General features: G+C 46.3%; 1 protein-coding gene across 1 annotated transcript in view; it reads left to right on the forward strand.

Annotated features, from left to right (window-relative positions):
• Positions 1–5,861: 5,861 nt before the first annotated feature.
• LOC147010519 (uncharacterized) overlaps positions 5,862–17,271 on the forward strand; it is a 77,430-nt gene continuing 66,020 nt past the window's right edge. The window contains exons 1-6 of the mRNA XM_085860368.1: positions 5,862–6,001; positions 8,356–8,454; positions 8,561–8,617; positions 12,468–12,569; positions 12,676–12,732; positions 15,625–15,677. Coding sequence (XP_085716494.1) covers positions 8,366–8,454; positions 8,561–8,617; positions 12,468–12,569; positions 12,676–12,732; positions 15,625–15,677 — 358 coding nt within the window. The 5' untranslated portion in view covers positions 5,862–6,001; positions 8,356–8,365. The remainder of the gene's footprint in view (positions 6,002–8,355; positions 8,455–8,560; positions 8,618–12,467; positions 12,570–12,675; positions 12,733–15,624; positions 15,678–17,271) is intronic.

The raw sequence follows: 17,271 nt of genomic DNA on the forward strand, positions 1-17,271 counted from the left end.
GCCACAGCATAGGGGCAAAAACGTCCAGTCCGCCGTTCCTTTGCGTTTCTACAAACGTTCCTTTTCAACGTTGGATCTTCCCCTTGATGAGTCCACACGCATGGAGGGGGGGAGGCCTCCCGGTTTGGCCGAGGCCCCGCCCAGAAAGGGTGGACCCCATGAAGACCCTGTCCAATCGGGGCGGACGGTGACGTCTGTCTCACCGAGCCCCCACCCCGTTCGGGGAGGTCCATAAAAATACGACGCGATCCTCAGAGTGGAAGTTTTTTGAAGGAGTTGAGTTGGTTGTTGTGCGTCGTGCGGTTTGAGCTGGAGTCTGGGGCGTTCGAGTGGAGTTCTGCATTCGGCTGGCGTTCGTTGGAGTTTTCTTGAGTCCCGTCCATGACCCTGATCTCTGCCCTGGGACTCCGACTGCTCTGCTCGGTTTCCTCCACGGGCACGAGCCCACGCGTGTGACTGTGGGCCGAGCCGCACGACCATTAGCAGGTTCCGCACTGCAAAGCACCTCCTCCCTTCAATGTGCAGGTACCCAAGCGAACTGTGACCCCCAGCTCGTCTCTCCCGCTCTGGCTGCGGGGGTCTTTTAATAAATCATCAGAGTGTATAGGCCCGTCTTGTAAGTAGAAACTGTGTAAGTGTTTTTGAACATTGTAAATTCTTGCTTGTATATTCCGCGATAAGTCTTGCTCTGTTTTCTTTATTGTGAATAAATTACTTTAGAAATGTTACCAGCTCGTTTCCGTCCTTTCTTTCATTGGTCCAGCATGGTTCGGATCTGAGTTTAGCTGGGTTTTTATACCCGATAATCTGCTCATCCTAGCCGGCACGGCTTTGGCAGTCCCGCTCGCCTGCACCCGAACCGGAGTTGGTAGTCGGTAGTTGGAACTCTACCGCAGTCGGTAGAGTGACCCCCGTTCGAGCAAGACGTGCCGAGGGCGTGGTTCCCCGGTAGTCGAAATTGCGTAGTTAATTCGGTAAATTGGTTCTCGACAAAAAGACACTATGCTACGCGGTTGAGATATTGGCGTCCACGGTCGGTTAAGCGACCCGCCGCCTCACGGAATTATCCGGAGCGACGGCCGACAATTCCGGAGAGCCTGGTGGGAGACGAAGTAACCTCCCCCATCTAGTGGTCGTTCTCGCCATGGACCCCCGGCCGTCACCAATATATTTTTTTAATGTCAGTTCAAAATATTCATTTGTAAATGAAAAAAAAAAATTCTAGAGTAAAATAAAAAGCTCTACAGAACGCCATTCACGACTTTGCCAATTACGAATAAAACACAATGTGGCCTAATGCATTACAATTAAAATGTATCTGGGTTAATTGGTCAGAGAGGAAGCCAAGGAGGGCAGACGAATGTGATAATTCAAAGATTGGACAGATCATCGAATCACTTACCAATGTGCACCGAGTATCACAGAATAATTCTGATGTTAGTTAGTATTCATGGAGTGATCAGTAAGTCGAAGGCCTGAGTGGGCGAGTGAACAGTGGTGTCTGTAATTTGGCCATTGCCTGGTGATAGAGCTGTGCTGTTCTTTTGGAAGAACACCATAGGATCTTTAACGTCCACCAACTAATACCGGCAGACGGGATGACCAGCTTAAAGTGCATCTGAGGGATGGCACACACATTGATGAATCACTCTGCCTGTGAAACAGCGGGATGACAATTTTTATCTGCGTCGGGATTTGAACCCAGGCGAGACACAGCTTGGAGGAAATTGTGCCACTTCGAGGATATCCTTCCAATCAAACACACTCGCTGAGGCCTCTCACAATGCTCACCATTTCACCTCACACGCCTGCACGTCGGATGACGGACGACGGACGACATACGTCATACGTCATGTCATACGTCATACGTCATGGCGTTTTTCGTGGACAGACGTGTCGTGGTCTTCCAGGAAACTCCACCGTGAGAGAAAAAATAATAAGATCACTGATTATACAATTATCCTCGGATGAACGCACACATTATAAAGAGGGTGAAATGATAGGAAGGTGGAGATTACAATCCAAGACGTCAAAAAGGGAAAGAGAGGAAGACGAGGAGGTGAAGGAACCAACGTGACACGTGATCCTGGCCGTCGCTGATTGGTCCCGCACGGCGCGAGACGTGACTGGGTTTGATCGACACGTCATTACCAAACAAACGTCCAATAGTTACAGTTATAACCCCTCCATGCCTTGGGCCTTCGGGTGATCTCCATGTTAAACCCCATTATACATGATAAGGGATGTGCACAGCAGGCAGCCCCATAATTACTAACACCGGAATAGGGATTTATTTAGTGTGTGGAGGTGACGAGTAATGAAGAGAAATGTTAAACCGGATGGAAACAGTTTGTAAACACCAACACGTGACCCATCGTCACGGAGCACGATGTTTAAAATGTAAAACGTGGTGATGGAAGTTATAATTGTGCTCTCACGAGTCCGTTGTATTTTAATTTATAATTTATATATAATACCACCAAAGTGAACGTGGACACGGGGTCTTGAGGGGGTCATTTGGTGGACGATCCACTTCACGATCGGGGCGATCCCCCCTCCCCCATCACGACGTCACTTCCTCACAGCAATGCAGAGCAAACAAAATTAGATGTTGAAGCCCCTCCCTGAATGTGGGAAGCCCCGCCCTGAATGTGGGAAGCCCCTCCCTGAATGTGGGAAGTCCCGCCCTGAATGTGGGAAGCCCCGCCCTGAATGTGGGAAGTCCCGCCCTGAATGTGGGAAGTCCCGCCCTGAATGTGGGAAGCCCGCCCTGAATGTGGGAAGCCCCGCCCTGAATGTGGGAAGTCCCGCCCTGAATGTTGGAAACTCCGCCCTGAATGTCGGAAGCTCCTCCCTGAATGTGGGAATCCCCTCCCTGAATGTGGGAAGCCCCGCCCTGAATGTGGGAAGCCCCTCCCTGAATGTCGGAAGCTCCTCCCTGAATGTGGGAAGCCCCTCCCTGAATGTGGGAAGCCCCGCCCTGAATGTGGGAAGTCCCGCCCTGAATGTGGGAAGCCCCTCCCTGAATGTGGGAAGCCCCGCCCTGAATGTGGGAAGTCCCGCCCTGAATGTTGGAAACCCAGCCCTGAATGTCAGAAGCTCCTCCCTGAATGTGGGAAGCCCCCCCTGAATGTGCAGACAGACTGGAGGAGACTGTATAGATAGACAGATAGGTAATAATCATAATAATCGATCTATAATTCCAGCAATCTGTGTGTGTGTGTGTCCGTCTGTCTGTCTGTCTGTATGCGACCGCGTTTCTCGACGACCGCCGGTCCAATCTGATTGAAACTTGCCAGGAATATTGCTGGCGACCCGCAGATGTGCCTTTTCTCGGTTTAATATCAATCGGACAAGCAGTTCCCAAGTTACGGCCATTTATCTGTCGACCAATGACAAGACACGGTGCTATAACGTCACGAATGACGTCACAATTTATGTTTATTTATTTATTTTTGAACGATTGACGTCACAATTCTTCTTCTTCGTTTGGTATGACGTCACAATCGACGCTGGGGACCTGAGTATGTGCCTTTTCAAGGTTTGATATTAATGTCTGTGTGTCTGTATGCGAGCGCCGTTTCTCGACGACCACCGGTCGATCTGATTGAAACTTGCCAGGAATATTGCTGGCGACCCGCGGATGTGCCTTTTTAAGGTTTGATATCAATCGGACAAGCGGTTCCCAAGTTACGGCCATTTATTTACCATTCTAATGACAAGACACGGTGCTATGACGCCATGAATGACGTCACAATTAATGTTTACTTCATTTTAAATTAAACTAAACTAACTCTTTATATTCCTCATCACATGCTCACGACAAACAGGGATCACAATAATTTAAAGGACACACAAGGAAGATTAAACACGTGATTTTAAAGATTACTCCTGGAATCTTTCATTTATAGAGAAAAGTGCCGTAAGACAAGACAGCCGGTTAAGGAGGAATGATGATGGCAAAGAGGGTGTCGGGAGAGAGGGACAAGAGAGGGGCGAAGAGAGCGGGTGAGAGTGGGGAGGGAGAGAGTCGGTGAGAGAGGAGGCGTCACAATTCAAGAGAGGGGGGGGAACGAGGTGGTGAGAGAGGACAACGGAAGAGGAGGTGTGAGAGAGGGGGTGAGAGGAGCGTCACAATTCAAGAGCGGAGGAGAGACAAGGTGGCGAGAGAGAGAGAACGGGAGAGGAGGTGTTAGAGGGGGTGAGAGGGGTGTGAGAGGGAGGGGTGAGAGTGGGGGTGAGAGAGAGGGGCGAGAGAGAGGGGGAGAGAGGAGGGGGAAAGAGGGGGCGAGAGAGGAGTGCGAGAGAGGATCGAGAGAGAGGAGCGACAGAGGAGAAGAGAGAGGAGAGGCGAGAGGAGGGGCAAAGAGGGGCGAGAGAGAGGGGCGAGAGAGAAGCGAGAGAGAGGAGCGACAGAGGAGGGGGAGAGTGGAGGGGGAGAGAGGAGAGGGTAGAGAGTAGGGGGGAAAGAGGGCAGCGAGAGAGGGGACAGGAGAGGGGGGTGAGAGTGGGGACGAGAGAGAGGGGCGAGAGAGAGGGGCGAGAGAGGAGGGGGAGAGAGGAAGGGGCGAGACGAGAGGGGAGAGAGGAGCGTCACAATTCTTCTTCTTCTTCGTTTGATATGACGTCACAATTGACGCTGGGGACCTGAGTATCTTTCCCAGGTGTTTCCCAAGTTATGGCCATTTATGATACAGTTGGTCCAATCTAATTGAAACAATGCCCCAATCCAGTCGTCGTTTACAAGAGCGAAGAAACGAAGCTGCACATACTGGCACGCACCTCCGGGCCCGCACTCGTCCATCTATAATTCCAGCAATCTCTGTGCGTGTGTGTGTGTGTGTGTGTGTCTGTGTGTGTGTCTGTGTGTGTGTGTGTGTGTGTGTCTGTGTCTGTGTGTGTGTCTCTGTGTGTGTGTGTGTGTGTGTGTGTGTGTGTGTGTGTGTGTGTGTGTGTGTGTGTGTCTGTGTGTCTGCTGTTTCTCGACAACCACTGGTCTGATCTCATTGAAACTTGCCAGGTATATTGCTGGGGCCCTGTGGATGTGCCTTTTCAAGGTTTGATATTAATTGGACAAGTGGTTCCCAAGTTATGGCCATTTATTTACTGAACCAATGACAGAACACGGTGCTATGACGTCATGATTGACGTCACAAAACTTTTTTTTTTTGCACGTACGGGAACGCGAGAGCGAAGGAACGGCCTGTGTAGTTGTTGTTTCTGGCACGCAGTCTGAAAGTTTTTTTTTTTAATTATTAATTTTTTTTTGCACGTATGGTCATGCCCTAGTAATTATAATACTAATATTGAAGAATCGATGAGAGAGATGGAATAATAATAATAATAATAATAATAATAATAATAATAAGATAAATAATAGTCAATAGATGTCGACGACATTTAAAAAATGGTCCGTGCCGCTTCTTTTCTTGAAGCTCAGTAATTAAAAGGGATGGTGGGTGGGGGGGGGCACCGACCATTGAAAAAAACTTCATCACAAGTCAGGGTTGGGGTGTTCGAACCACAGAACTCCCAAACTCAGAACGGAGGGATACTCCAACTATTACAACCGAGTATGATTTACTGAAGATCAAATTTGAATAAACAACAACCTTATTATTTTATTATTAATAAAAATGGTAAAATTATGTTTAATCATGTCCTGGTTCCCCCAACCCCGAAATCAAGCAGTCGGTGCAGAAACTCTTCCCCACGATAAATAACCCTGATAAAGATTGAGAATCCGATCTGATCACGCTTCGAATCCTCATTGTGACGTACACACGGGGAGGGAGGGTCACGTGACTCAAATACCCCACGTGGTAACAACACAACGGTGACGTCACAATTGGTGGGAAAAGTCAGTCCGACCAAGATGGACGTCTTCGTTTGACGGACGTGATTTCAACGCCTTCGTGTGTAAAAACGCTGTGTCTGTGAAACAAGACTCGGCCATTTTATTACCACAGGAGAAGAGAACGACGAGAGTCTTCTTCTTCACGTATGTTTTCACAACACGAAGTGAATTGGACATTTTAATGTTTCCGTGTGGAAAGTAATTAATTATTTTTACATTCTCCGCGCCGTGTGGACGGGTAAGTGTAATTATTTACTTTTAACGATATTCTCTGTGAGGTTCGGGATGATATCTCCTTCATTACGGACACACGAAATGTATTTATTCCTTGTCGACTCATTCGGAGGTTGTGGTTGTGTTTCCTTCACCACGTAAAGTGAGGTAAAGTGAATGAACCACAACATTGTCTTCACACCCGCGATCCAGCCAAGAATCCCATCTTTCAATCCTCAATCAGAACTCGTGATCCCGTTTGGTTAACAAAACGATTTGGAATCCCGGGCCGTGTTCAGGAACCGAGCAGCTCGCTCGCGCTTGCCAGACCAGCCGTTCCTTGCAACAATTTCCAACGGAGTGCTTAAGCCGCTTGACGAACGCTCCACAAGAGACTTGGTAAGTGAACACAGCCCTGTTTAACCCGCGTTCCCCCCCCCCCCGCACATTGTGTCGGTGAACACCCGAACATCGACCATCGACCACCGACGTGGAGGAGGGACGTGTGGGGTCGGAGATGTCGGGCACGTGGGGAAGAACAGACAAACCGGGATTGTGAAGTATGTGAAGTAAATAATTATGATTTTTCATCTTCATTGAAAATAAAATGTGAACAATATTGTCAACTAATATGAAGGAAACCTTGGAGGAGACCATTTATCCCATAATACCTGCATTCAGGAAACGTGACGTCATCAAACGGATCAATTTATTCTTCCCCCCCCAACAAGGTCAGGACATGAAAATGAGCTCCGTCCAACGCACCAATCGGCCGCCGACCAATCATCCGTCCATGTCCTTTTGTGTACACAATATTTGAAAAACCGTTCAACATTTATCTTTCATCTTGCACAGCTCGATTCCCCATACCACCCAAAAGGCAGGGGACCTGGAGTATCAGCTCCTTGTCCACATAAAATCATTCACAAGGTGAGGAGTGTGGAGAAGGGATTTTGTCTTTACTTTCACGGGTGGGTGTGGGAGTGAAGCTTGTTGGATGAGGAATGAACAAATTTTTAAACCTCATTCATGATCTCTCCCCACGTGTTCAGTCCCGCCCAAATACACGTGTCCCACCTGTCTGGGCCCAGCTGCCCGGCCTCTTTGGTCCCATGTATTGGCCTCTTTGGTCCCGTGTGTCGGCCTCTCTAGCCACAGTTTAGCATATCTGGCCCCAGTTTGGCATGTCTTGCCACACCGGCAGGGCATATCTCGCTTCACTTGTGTGCCTGGTTGTGTGGACGCCTGGGCTGCTTCAGGTCCGAGTCCCCCCACCCCGCCAGCTCAAGGTACCCGCACGAGGCAGACAGGTCCGAGTGCAGGCTCTGGTCTTCAGCTCGCCTTTCCCTCTGAGCTGGAGGCCTCAATAAAGGCTGTGGCCACCGGTTCTTGTGTGTGTGTGTGTGTGTGTGTGTGTGTCTGTGTGTGTGTGTGTGTGTGTGTGTGTGTGTGTGTGTGTGTGTGTGTGTGTCCGTCTGAAAGTTTGTGCGCCCATCTGAAAGTAGGAATTGTATAAGTGCTCTTTGCTGTACATACGTGCATCTCATGAGTCGTGATAACTTTGCTTCTTGCGTGCTGCCCCCTTTCCACCATTATAAATAAATACATTTGTTAAATGTATCAGTTCGTTGCTGTGTTTCTTCCATTGGCTTAGTATAGCGCGTGTTGCTGAATTACAAAGACTGTTGCCGCTGTAAAAGTACATTTAGACCGACGGGACTTCAGCAACCGTCCGCTCGGGTTGCGCACGGGTCGGCACGCTAAAGGCTCGACTCGTACGAGGGCCGTCGAGGGCGTGAGTACTCGGTAGCTCGCCACGTGGAGCTCTAGGCATTTTGAAGATTGGCAAATAACCTTGTACCACGTGGTGGAATTATTGATGACTCACGGTCCGGTAAGGAACCCGTACCTGTCAGAGTTTTCCGAAAGGTACGATCTAGATTCCGGGTGTTCGGTAGAGTCGACCCTACTGCTCCACCTAGCGGTCGAGCTCACAGCCGATACCCGGTCCGCAACAATACATCATACCTCCTGCACCATGCTCGTCCCGCCTCCCGTGCCCCATGCGACCCACCTGCCTCGTCCAGCTGATCCTGTCTCCCCGGCCCCGAGCGTCATACCTCCTGTACCCTGCTCATCCCGCCTCCCCCACTTCACTTCCTCGTCCCCATGCATCATATACCTACTCTGTTTCATTGAAGATTTATGAAATTGGAGTATGTGTATGATATTCAGTTTACCACACCTTTATTAAATTGTGTGTTTCAAAGGATATTGTTTTTCAGGGAAACGAAGATGAACCAATCAGGTTCACAAGGTTCTGATATGGATCGGAAAACTCCGTGTGCTTTTCCAAATATAACATCTCTTTGGGAGCGACTGAAGTAAATAATTTTCATCTTTCCTCATCTTCAGTTTTTTTTAACCTGCTTTTTGATATATCTATGAACATGTACAATGTATTGACTTTTTCAATGTCTTTCAACTTAGGGAAAGGTGCAGATGGAAAATGAAGAGGAAGCAACGTGGGGATAATGAACAAATTGTGTAAGTAATGAGAAAAAATAATCCCTTCATGATGTCATGACATGAAACGCCGCTGGGATTATGGGTTCACTGGGTCAAAACTAAGATCCAGGCTTTCAATGACATCATGGATGCTGCTATTTGTCTGTACCTGATTGTGGTGAGGCTATTGAGGTCATGGAGAGATTCACTTACCTTGGCAGTGATATTCATATCTCTGCTGGTTGTGAGCCAGAGGTCAATTGATTTGTGGGTCGGGCTTGGGGAGTCAAGGATTCATTGGATCATGGGGTGTGGTGCTGTTGGTACTTGTGCAGGAGAACGAAAGTCCAAGTCTTCAGGTCCTTGGTGCTTCCGGTCTTGCTCTACGGATGTGGGACTTTGTCTCTGACCAGGGATCTGAGACAGAGACAACTCCTTCGGCACCAGGTCTCTTCGGAGAATCCTTGGCTGCCACTGGTCGAACTTTGTGTCTAACAAGCAGTTTCTGAGAGAGAATCAAATGAGATTTGTTACCTGTATAGTCAGTGAGCGTCAGCTGCGGCTGTATGGACATGTGGCTCGTTTTCCTGACGCTGATCCTGCTCACCATATTCTCTCAGCGAGGGAGCATCGTGAGTGGAGGAGACCAATGGGCCGACCACGTGCCTCATGGTTGCAGCAGGTTGATTGATCAGCATCTCAAGGAGATGGGGATCGGCTACGCATCTGCCTGAGGGATGGCCAGACGGAGGCCCCCTCCAGTACAGGTGGAGAGTGGACGCAGCGACGCGCTGCTCTGCCACCTGCTCCCATACCTGACCTATACTGCTGCTCGGATCATTTCTGCAATTTGTCTCAGTTAAAGAATTTCTGCAGCTTAACATATGTGTGGAAATTAAATGAAGACACGAACACTGGCACGGTTTTTTCTATGATTGAAGAAAAACACCCTTCCTTCCATTCCTTTCCTCTTCCCTCACGCTTGCCTCCTCCCAAAGATTATCATCTCTGGGTGGTGTCCGGGCGTTGTTTAGTGTGACCCGTTTGAACATGCCGTTTTAACGCACCCAATTTCGTTCAATCCTGTATTAATGCTGGCAGAAGAGGACAATTCCCACTCCCACCCTGCCTATCCCCTATCAAGCACATGTCCAGAACACTCCATTCCCCCACACATTAGACCACTCTCTCCCATCCTCCTCGTTCCCTCCCCCCTCCGGAAATGTATAGCAACGTGTGCTGAGGCCTTGCTCTTTCCCCTTCCTCGCTCTCCCCCACTTCCTAGTTCTCCTTTCCTCACCCCTTCTTTGCCAAACTACCCCTCCTCCCCGTCTTAATATTCCTGAACATATGTTGTGTTCTTTTTACCTGTGACATGTCACAGGTCTACTAGAGCTTCGGGTTGTTGTTGGTATTGTTGTTGTTGGGGTTATTGTTAGGGGTCCATTTTCGAAATGTGCACCCATTGGATGGACAGCTGTCGGACCACACCCTCATCTATTGCTTCATTCCACCCATCATAGCACCCAGACAAATTGATATGGCCGCCATCTTGGTTTTCTGGTGGGCCAAACACATGAGGCGTTTGGGCCTCTGTTGAGTGTACACTGTCCAGCTTTGCTGCATCAGATTTCCATTGGCTTTGTTTGGGTTGAGTGTTCATCACGATGAGGTACCCCGATAAATCTATTCATATGTCGAATAAATACCGCACCCGTGTCTGATGGAGGCAGTTCAAGTTTGGCATTTTCATATGAAATAGGCAAAGCCAAAAAATGAATGAAGCCTTTTCGAACCATTCAGAATTACCCTTTAGAACCCACTGTAATTACCCTTTAGAACAATTCAGAATTACCCTTTAGAACACACTGTAATTACCCTTTAGAACAATTCAGAATTACCCTTGAGAACACTGTAATTACCCTTTAGAACAATTCAGAATTACCCTTTAGAACCCACTGTAATTACCCTTTAGAACAATTCAGATTTACCCTTTAAAACCCACTGTAATTACCCTTTAGAACAATTCAGAATTACCCTATAGAACCCACTGCAATTACCCTTTATAACAATTCAGAATTACCCTTTGGAACCCACTGTAATTACCCTTTAGAACAATTCAGAATTACCCTTTAAAACCCACTGTAATTACCCTTTAGAACCCACTGTAATTACACTTTTGAACCCATGTTAATTACCCTTTCGAACAATTCAGAATTACTCTTGAGAACCCATGATAATTACCCTTTAGAACCCTCGATAACTACAATTTAGAACCCTCTTGAACCACCCTTTAGATTAGAATCACCCATTGGAACCCTTTTAAGTCACCAGTGAGCCTGTTGGTCCATGGGATCAAAATTTCATTGGTCTTCCAGGGTAGGGGGCAACACCCCCCCACCCCCCCCTTAAACATCCTCAGATCCTGACTTTTTCAATAACGTGAAAAAACTTGGTACATTCCAGGTGATGAAGGTTGTTGTCACATTTAATTGAAATTGTGTGTGTAGTTTCTCAGAAGAAAGCCAAGACCTATTTTGGTGGGCAAGCCCCCATAGACCCCTGTTGGGCCCGATTTTTATTATTATTTTTTTTTTTTTAATGCCGTGAACAAACTTTGGTATATACTGGGTGATGAAGGTTGTGGTCAAGTTTCATCGAAATAGTGTGTGTGTAGTTTTCAGAGAAGAAGTTGCAAGTGTTTACGGACTGACTGACGGACGGATGACATGCCATCCCATAAGCTCCCCACAACTACGTTCCAGATGAGCTGAAAAATATTATTAAGGTTTAACTAAGCCCCGACGTGCCTCTTTAAAAATAGCGTGACATAATTTTTGAATGGCCCCATATTTGGATTAAACAATCTGTGACCGTTTGATGAAACGGTTCATTCTGACATCACCATTATATACTGTTCTGATGAATCAACTCTTTTAAGAGTTATTTATATGTACATTTCCCAATCGGACGTGACCAGATTTTAAAAGCCAATTCACTCATGCTTCATGGTGAGGTCCCATACCACGAATGATCACGTGCAGGTTTAATGAACAAAAGGTTTATTACAACACAGAGAGGTGAAGAGACACACACGCATGCACAAACGCATAGACACACACACACACACACACACACACACACACACACACACACACACACACACACACACACACACACACACACACACACACACACACACACACACACACACACACATACACACACACAACAAAACTGAGGTTACATATGTAGTAAATCCCTTGATCGGAATCACTATGAATTTTATCTCTCTCATCTTATTCATTCACATGGGCACACGTGATAGACATGGCACAAGGTTATTAAGACAGATTAGAGAATGTAATGTGAGCCCTGCACGGCCTGTTTCCTCGCCCCGGCGCATGTTGCCTCTTTGCTTCTCATGTCCCATCTACATGGCGCACCCCTTTTGTTTCCACAGCCATTCCTACCGCACATCCCCGGCCATGCGGTCTCGCCTTCCCGACCCCACCTGTCCCGCATTCCCGGCCCCGCATCCCACCTAACCGGCCTCACCTCATCCTGTCTTCCCAGCTCACGCATTCCACCTAACCGGCCTCACCTCATTTTGCCTTCCCAGCTCGCACATCCCATCTAACCGGCCTCACTTCACCCTGCTCTTCCAGCTCGCGCATCCCACCCACCATGCGTGTCCTGCCTCCTCTGCCCGACTCACCTCACTCCCCCGCACCACATGTCCTGCCTCTCCCTTTTGTCTTTTGTGCCCCCCTTCTTGCTGGTTCCTGTGCATCATGTACATGTACCTTTTCCGTTTCATTGAAGATTTGTTGAAAGTTTAGCACACCTTCGTATAAATTGTGAGTTTCAAAGGTCTGTTGTTTTTCAGGGAAGCGAAGATGAACCAATCATCAGGTTCACAAGGTGTTGATATGAATCAGTCAACTCCATGTGCTTCACCAAAGAAAATATCTCTTTGGAAGCGACTGAAGTAAATAAGTTTCATCTTTCCTCATCTTCAGTTTTTTTAACTTGTTTTTTGATCTATCGAAGAACATGTACAATATGTTGATTTTTTTCAATCTTTTTCAATTTAGGCAATGGTGCAGATGGAAAAAGAAGAAACAACGTGTTGATAATGATGAACACATTGTGTAAGTAATGGGAAAAAATCCCTTCATGATGTCATGACATGAAACGCACAAACAAAAAATATGGTATCCCTTGAAGGAAAGTTAAAGCTCACCCTGTCGTATCTCAATCGCATTTTGCTCCTTAATTATTATCTCCATCATTGATTGGAGGTTGTAGTGTTGTTGGATAGCTTTGAGTTATGTGCATTTACCAGTGAGCCTTCCAACTTGCATTGGAATCTTAATCTTGATATTAACTCTTATTTTGCATGAAGGGTGGTGCATAAATGTGTGTGCTGTCCGTGCAAAGGACATTAAGCTAGAGGACCATGTGGCTGCGCTCAGGGCGTGGGTGGATGTTAAAGATCCCATCACGTCTTTTGTGACGAGATGTCAAGGTTTCGCTGGTGATCTGAACAAGTCTAAATTCATGCCAAACGTCAGGGCTAACAACCCGGTCCTCTGAAAGACTTGGGCCACAACCGTTACCACTGGCCGACCCATCAAGAAGGGAGGAAAACCTGCAGTTGATATTGAAGAAGAAGAAGAAACTTGTGGATGAATATGTCAGAAAAACAAATGCAAATCACAAGTGCACCCTCACCAATATCCCCCACCAGATTTCCAATTTTTCCTTCCTCAGAGTTGCTTCTGTATCCATTTTGTCTGCGCCGTGCATCCTCCCAATCCCTAGTTCCTGCCCACATCCCTTATTTGTCCAAGTCTCTCTATTTTGTCTTTCATCCCTGCTGTTGGTGCTTCCCCCATCTTTCTACAGTTACCTTTGTTCTGTTGCATCCTGATCCATTCAGTGTTCGAGCTTCGGGTGGCATTCGTTGATTAGTTCGTGTTTCCCCAGTGTGATGTCTTCCTTTCCCCCTTCTGATTTTCTCAATCCAACGGTGATCCCCTTCACCAAACATCATTTTGACAATCCCTCCTTCACCCCATCGGTCTTACCTTCAGCCCCTTGGCCATCCCTTCATCCCTTGCTTCGGCGGCGTCCCTCTGTGTTTTCGCGCATTGTTTGATTGGACACATTCGGTTTGTCTGTGGCCATTAATCTTTTGGGCCGATCAGATTACCTTCACCCATGGGACTGTGTCCATTCTCACATGCATGTTTGTGGCACGAGGTGCAGCGCTTCTTGAAAAAGGTTGCTAACTCTAAACGGTTCCAAAGGGTAAGTTTAAATTTTACCTTGGTGCTGTTTTGGGTGCAGTCGTTCGAGGTGCAGCGCTTCTGACGATACTGAAGCAAATTTTCGTTCAGTATAGTCGGAAGGGATGTTCTCTTTATGTTCAACCAGTTGAAATACCCACTCTACGCCTGGAGAAATCTGAGTATGTGGTAGGTGGGGGGGGGGGGTGGGGAGTGGGTGGGATCAGGAGGAATGTGGAAGGGGTTGGTGAAGTGAGTGCGAGGGGACATGGGGGTAGAAAGTGGAGTGGGAGAGATGCCAATTTAGAGCCCCATGGGTCATATGGTGTGGCCAGTGATTGAGAACACACACACACACACACACCTCAAATATGTATACAGATGCCTGTGAAAGTTTTATTGTCAAACGGTGAGGACTGGGCTGTTTAACCTCATGCATGTCAGGTGTATGAACACTGGTAGTTCGTCCTGGAGGAAGCGAGGTGTGGCTTGTGCAATGGTGGTTTCACAAGTATTTTGGCAAATGAGAGCATTGTGTTCCTGGAAGGATATTTGTTGACATTGTAAATTCTTTTAGTCTCTTTGAGCCTGAATGATTGAACCACACTTAAAGTGCAGTTCCAAGATCCTTGTTCTCTCGATATTTGTCCACTCCTCCATCTTAGTAAATCTTGAAAGGTCCTTCATAATCTGAAATGAAAAGAATACAAACATTAACATTTTTTTTTTTTGAATTTTGCACAACTTTAAGATGCGTCAGGTATTTATTGTCCACCCTGTACCTCCAATTCATCGAACTTGGATGTAGAAGGAGGCTATTTATCTCATCATGCCTGTGCTCAATGAACATCACATTGATTCAGTCAATCGCTTCATCTACTTTATATCACTGGGACTGTTGATGCTCAGGTAATAATAAGAACTTTATTTATAACGTGCCTTTTGCCTATGGATGTAAGCTTCATCTTATTTTGTATACAGTGCGTGGCTACGGCAGCATCATTTTCTGGGGGCACACCTGTGCCACTGACGCAGTGCCCCCTGTGGGTTAGAGGAGGAATTCCGAATTTGATCAGAGGAGTGCAGGCAATGGCAATAGCTGCATACTCTTCATGGAAGGCACCCTGAGGTCCTCAACATCCACCAACTAATGCTGGCATACAGGATGCTCAAATTAACAGCCATTTGAGGGACAGCACACACATTTTTGAGCCACTCTGCCTGTAAAGCACCAGGATGACAATTTATATCTGGGCCAAGATTCAAACCTGAGCTGGAGATCTCAGAGGCAAGTGTGCATACTTAAGAGTCTAGACTATCCTGCCACGCTAGATTCAAGCTTTCAGTCATCCAACAACAATCATGTTGACTTGTCCCATGATTCCTCATGTTCTTACAATTCATGTGTTGGGAAAACAGTCTCCTAATGCATTCTGCACATGATGTATTCCTGCTCATCCCTGAGCCTGGGAAACTTTGATGGAAAAAAAAACATGCGATTTTGATCATTTTCACACCCATTTCACCATTTGGCATGTTTTTTTTTAGCCTTCATCGTGAGGTGGGTGTGAAGATACTTCGTTGGGTCACAGTCTAATTGTGTTGTTTGCTGTCTGAATGTAGAAAACACCCAGAGAATCAATGCAGTCTGATGAACACTCACCTTACCGCATTTTTATTCTGATATTTCTTATTTGTGACATTTTTGAAGTTACAGTTTTACAAAATCTCTTTCTTTGTTATTTTCTGCAGGGATACAAAGCACCAAATGAGCAAAGAATGTTTTAAGGAGGAGCCACTAACTGGTGAGTTTTGAGAAATAAACTTTTCACAGAATATATTTGCTGAGTTGGTTACAAGTATTTGCATGAATTAGGATATGTTAGGACTTGGAGTGGAAAACCTGAAAAAGGTTGTTGTTGTTTTCTTTATTTCTTTTCAATTTGGTGGTGGTGGCTGCTTGGTTGGTGTCTTCCTGATGACTAAGACGGAATGATTTTACTCTCACCCCAGCAACCTTTCCCGTGCCTGCTATAGACATTTTGTTTTGTTCCTATATCTTGGAATATCTTGAAAAAGAAAGAAACTTCTCATGTACTTACCAACAGACAACGGCCAGGTCAGCAAAGGAAAACAACTGCAGTTGATGACAGAAAAATCATCGGAGCTGTGAAGAAAAACCCTGAAACATCTGTCACTGACATCACCAACAACCTCCAGAGTGCAGGGGTGAAAGTATCACATGAAAGTAGTCATATACCATTCACAGAAGACTTCGACAGCAGAATTACAAAGGCTACACCGCAGGATGCAAACATCGCAAGATGTAAACATCGCAAAATGTAAACCTCTCACTCATGCAAACACTGCAAATGAGTACATCAGCTCCAAAAATAGAAAGGCCAGATTAGAATTTGCCAAGTTTAGAGGTGAGCCAGTCATGTTCTGGAACAAACTTTTATGGACAGATGAGACCAAGATAAACCTTTACTCAACCAATGGAAAGCCAAAAGTGTGGAGAAATGAAGGAACTGCATATGATCTGTGAAGCATGGTGGAGGTAGTGTCATGGCTTTGACTTGCATGGCTGGCTCTGGAACTGGCTCACTCATCTTTATTGATGATGTAATGAATGATGGCAGCAGCAGAATGAATTCAGAAGTGTACAGAAACATTTTGTCTGCCTATGTACAAGAAAATGCCTCCAAACTCATTTGGCGGCCCTTCACCATGCACTCAATGACCCAAAACACACTGTCAATGCAACGAAGGAGTTAATCGGGGGAAATGTGGAAGGTTTTAGACTGGCCAAGTCAATCTCATGATTTAAATCCAATGGAGCAAGCATTTTACTTTCTGAAGAGGAGACTAAAGTCAGAAACCGCGTAAACAACAACTGAAAATGGCTGCAGCAAAGGCTTGACAAAGCATCTCAAAGGAAGATATCAAACGTTTGTTGATGTCAGTGGGTCACATGCTTGAAGCAGGTGTTGCATGCAAGAGATATGCAACTAAATACAAACTATTATACCATGTTAATTTACTCTAAGTTAATCTGTTACAATACTTGTGCTGAAAAAGCCTTGGCAATTTTCCACGATGAGCTGTCACAGACAAAAGAAAGTACATCATCAAAATATGATTTTCGTTTTGAGGATCTGATCACGTGGACTAACTCTCGAAATCTGAAGTGAAGTCTGAAAATGTTGAGAAATTCAGGATGCTTTGGTTTTTGCAGGTGTGTTTCAATAACCAATCAGCTTGCTATCGCTTGCCAAACCAGTTGTTCCTTATGAACTGTTTTGTTGGAGTGCTTGCTTGAGTGCTTAAGCCATTTGACAAGTGCTCCACAAGTTGCTTGGATGTTCTTTTGCAAGCCATGGTGATACATGACAAAAG

This window comes from Eptatretus burgeri, chromosome 16 (assembly GCF_056783735.1).
Source record: "Eptatretus burgeri isolate ZD-2024b chromosome 16, Ebu_testis_v1, whole genome shotgun sequence".
NCBI lineage: Eukaryota > Metazoa > Chordata > Myxini > Myxiniformes > Myxinidae > Eptatretus > Eptatretus burgeri.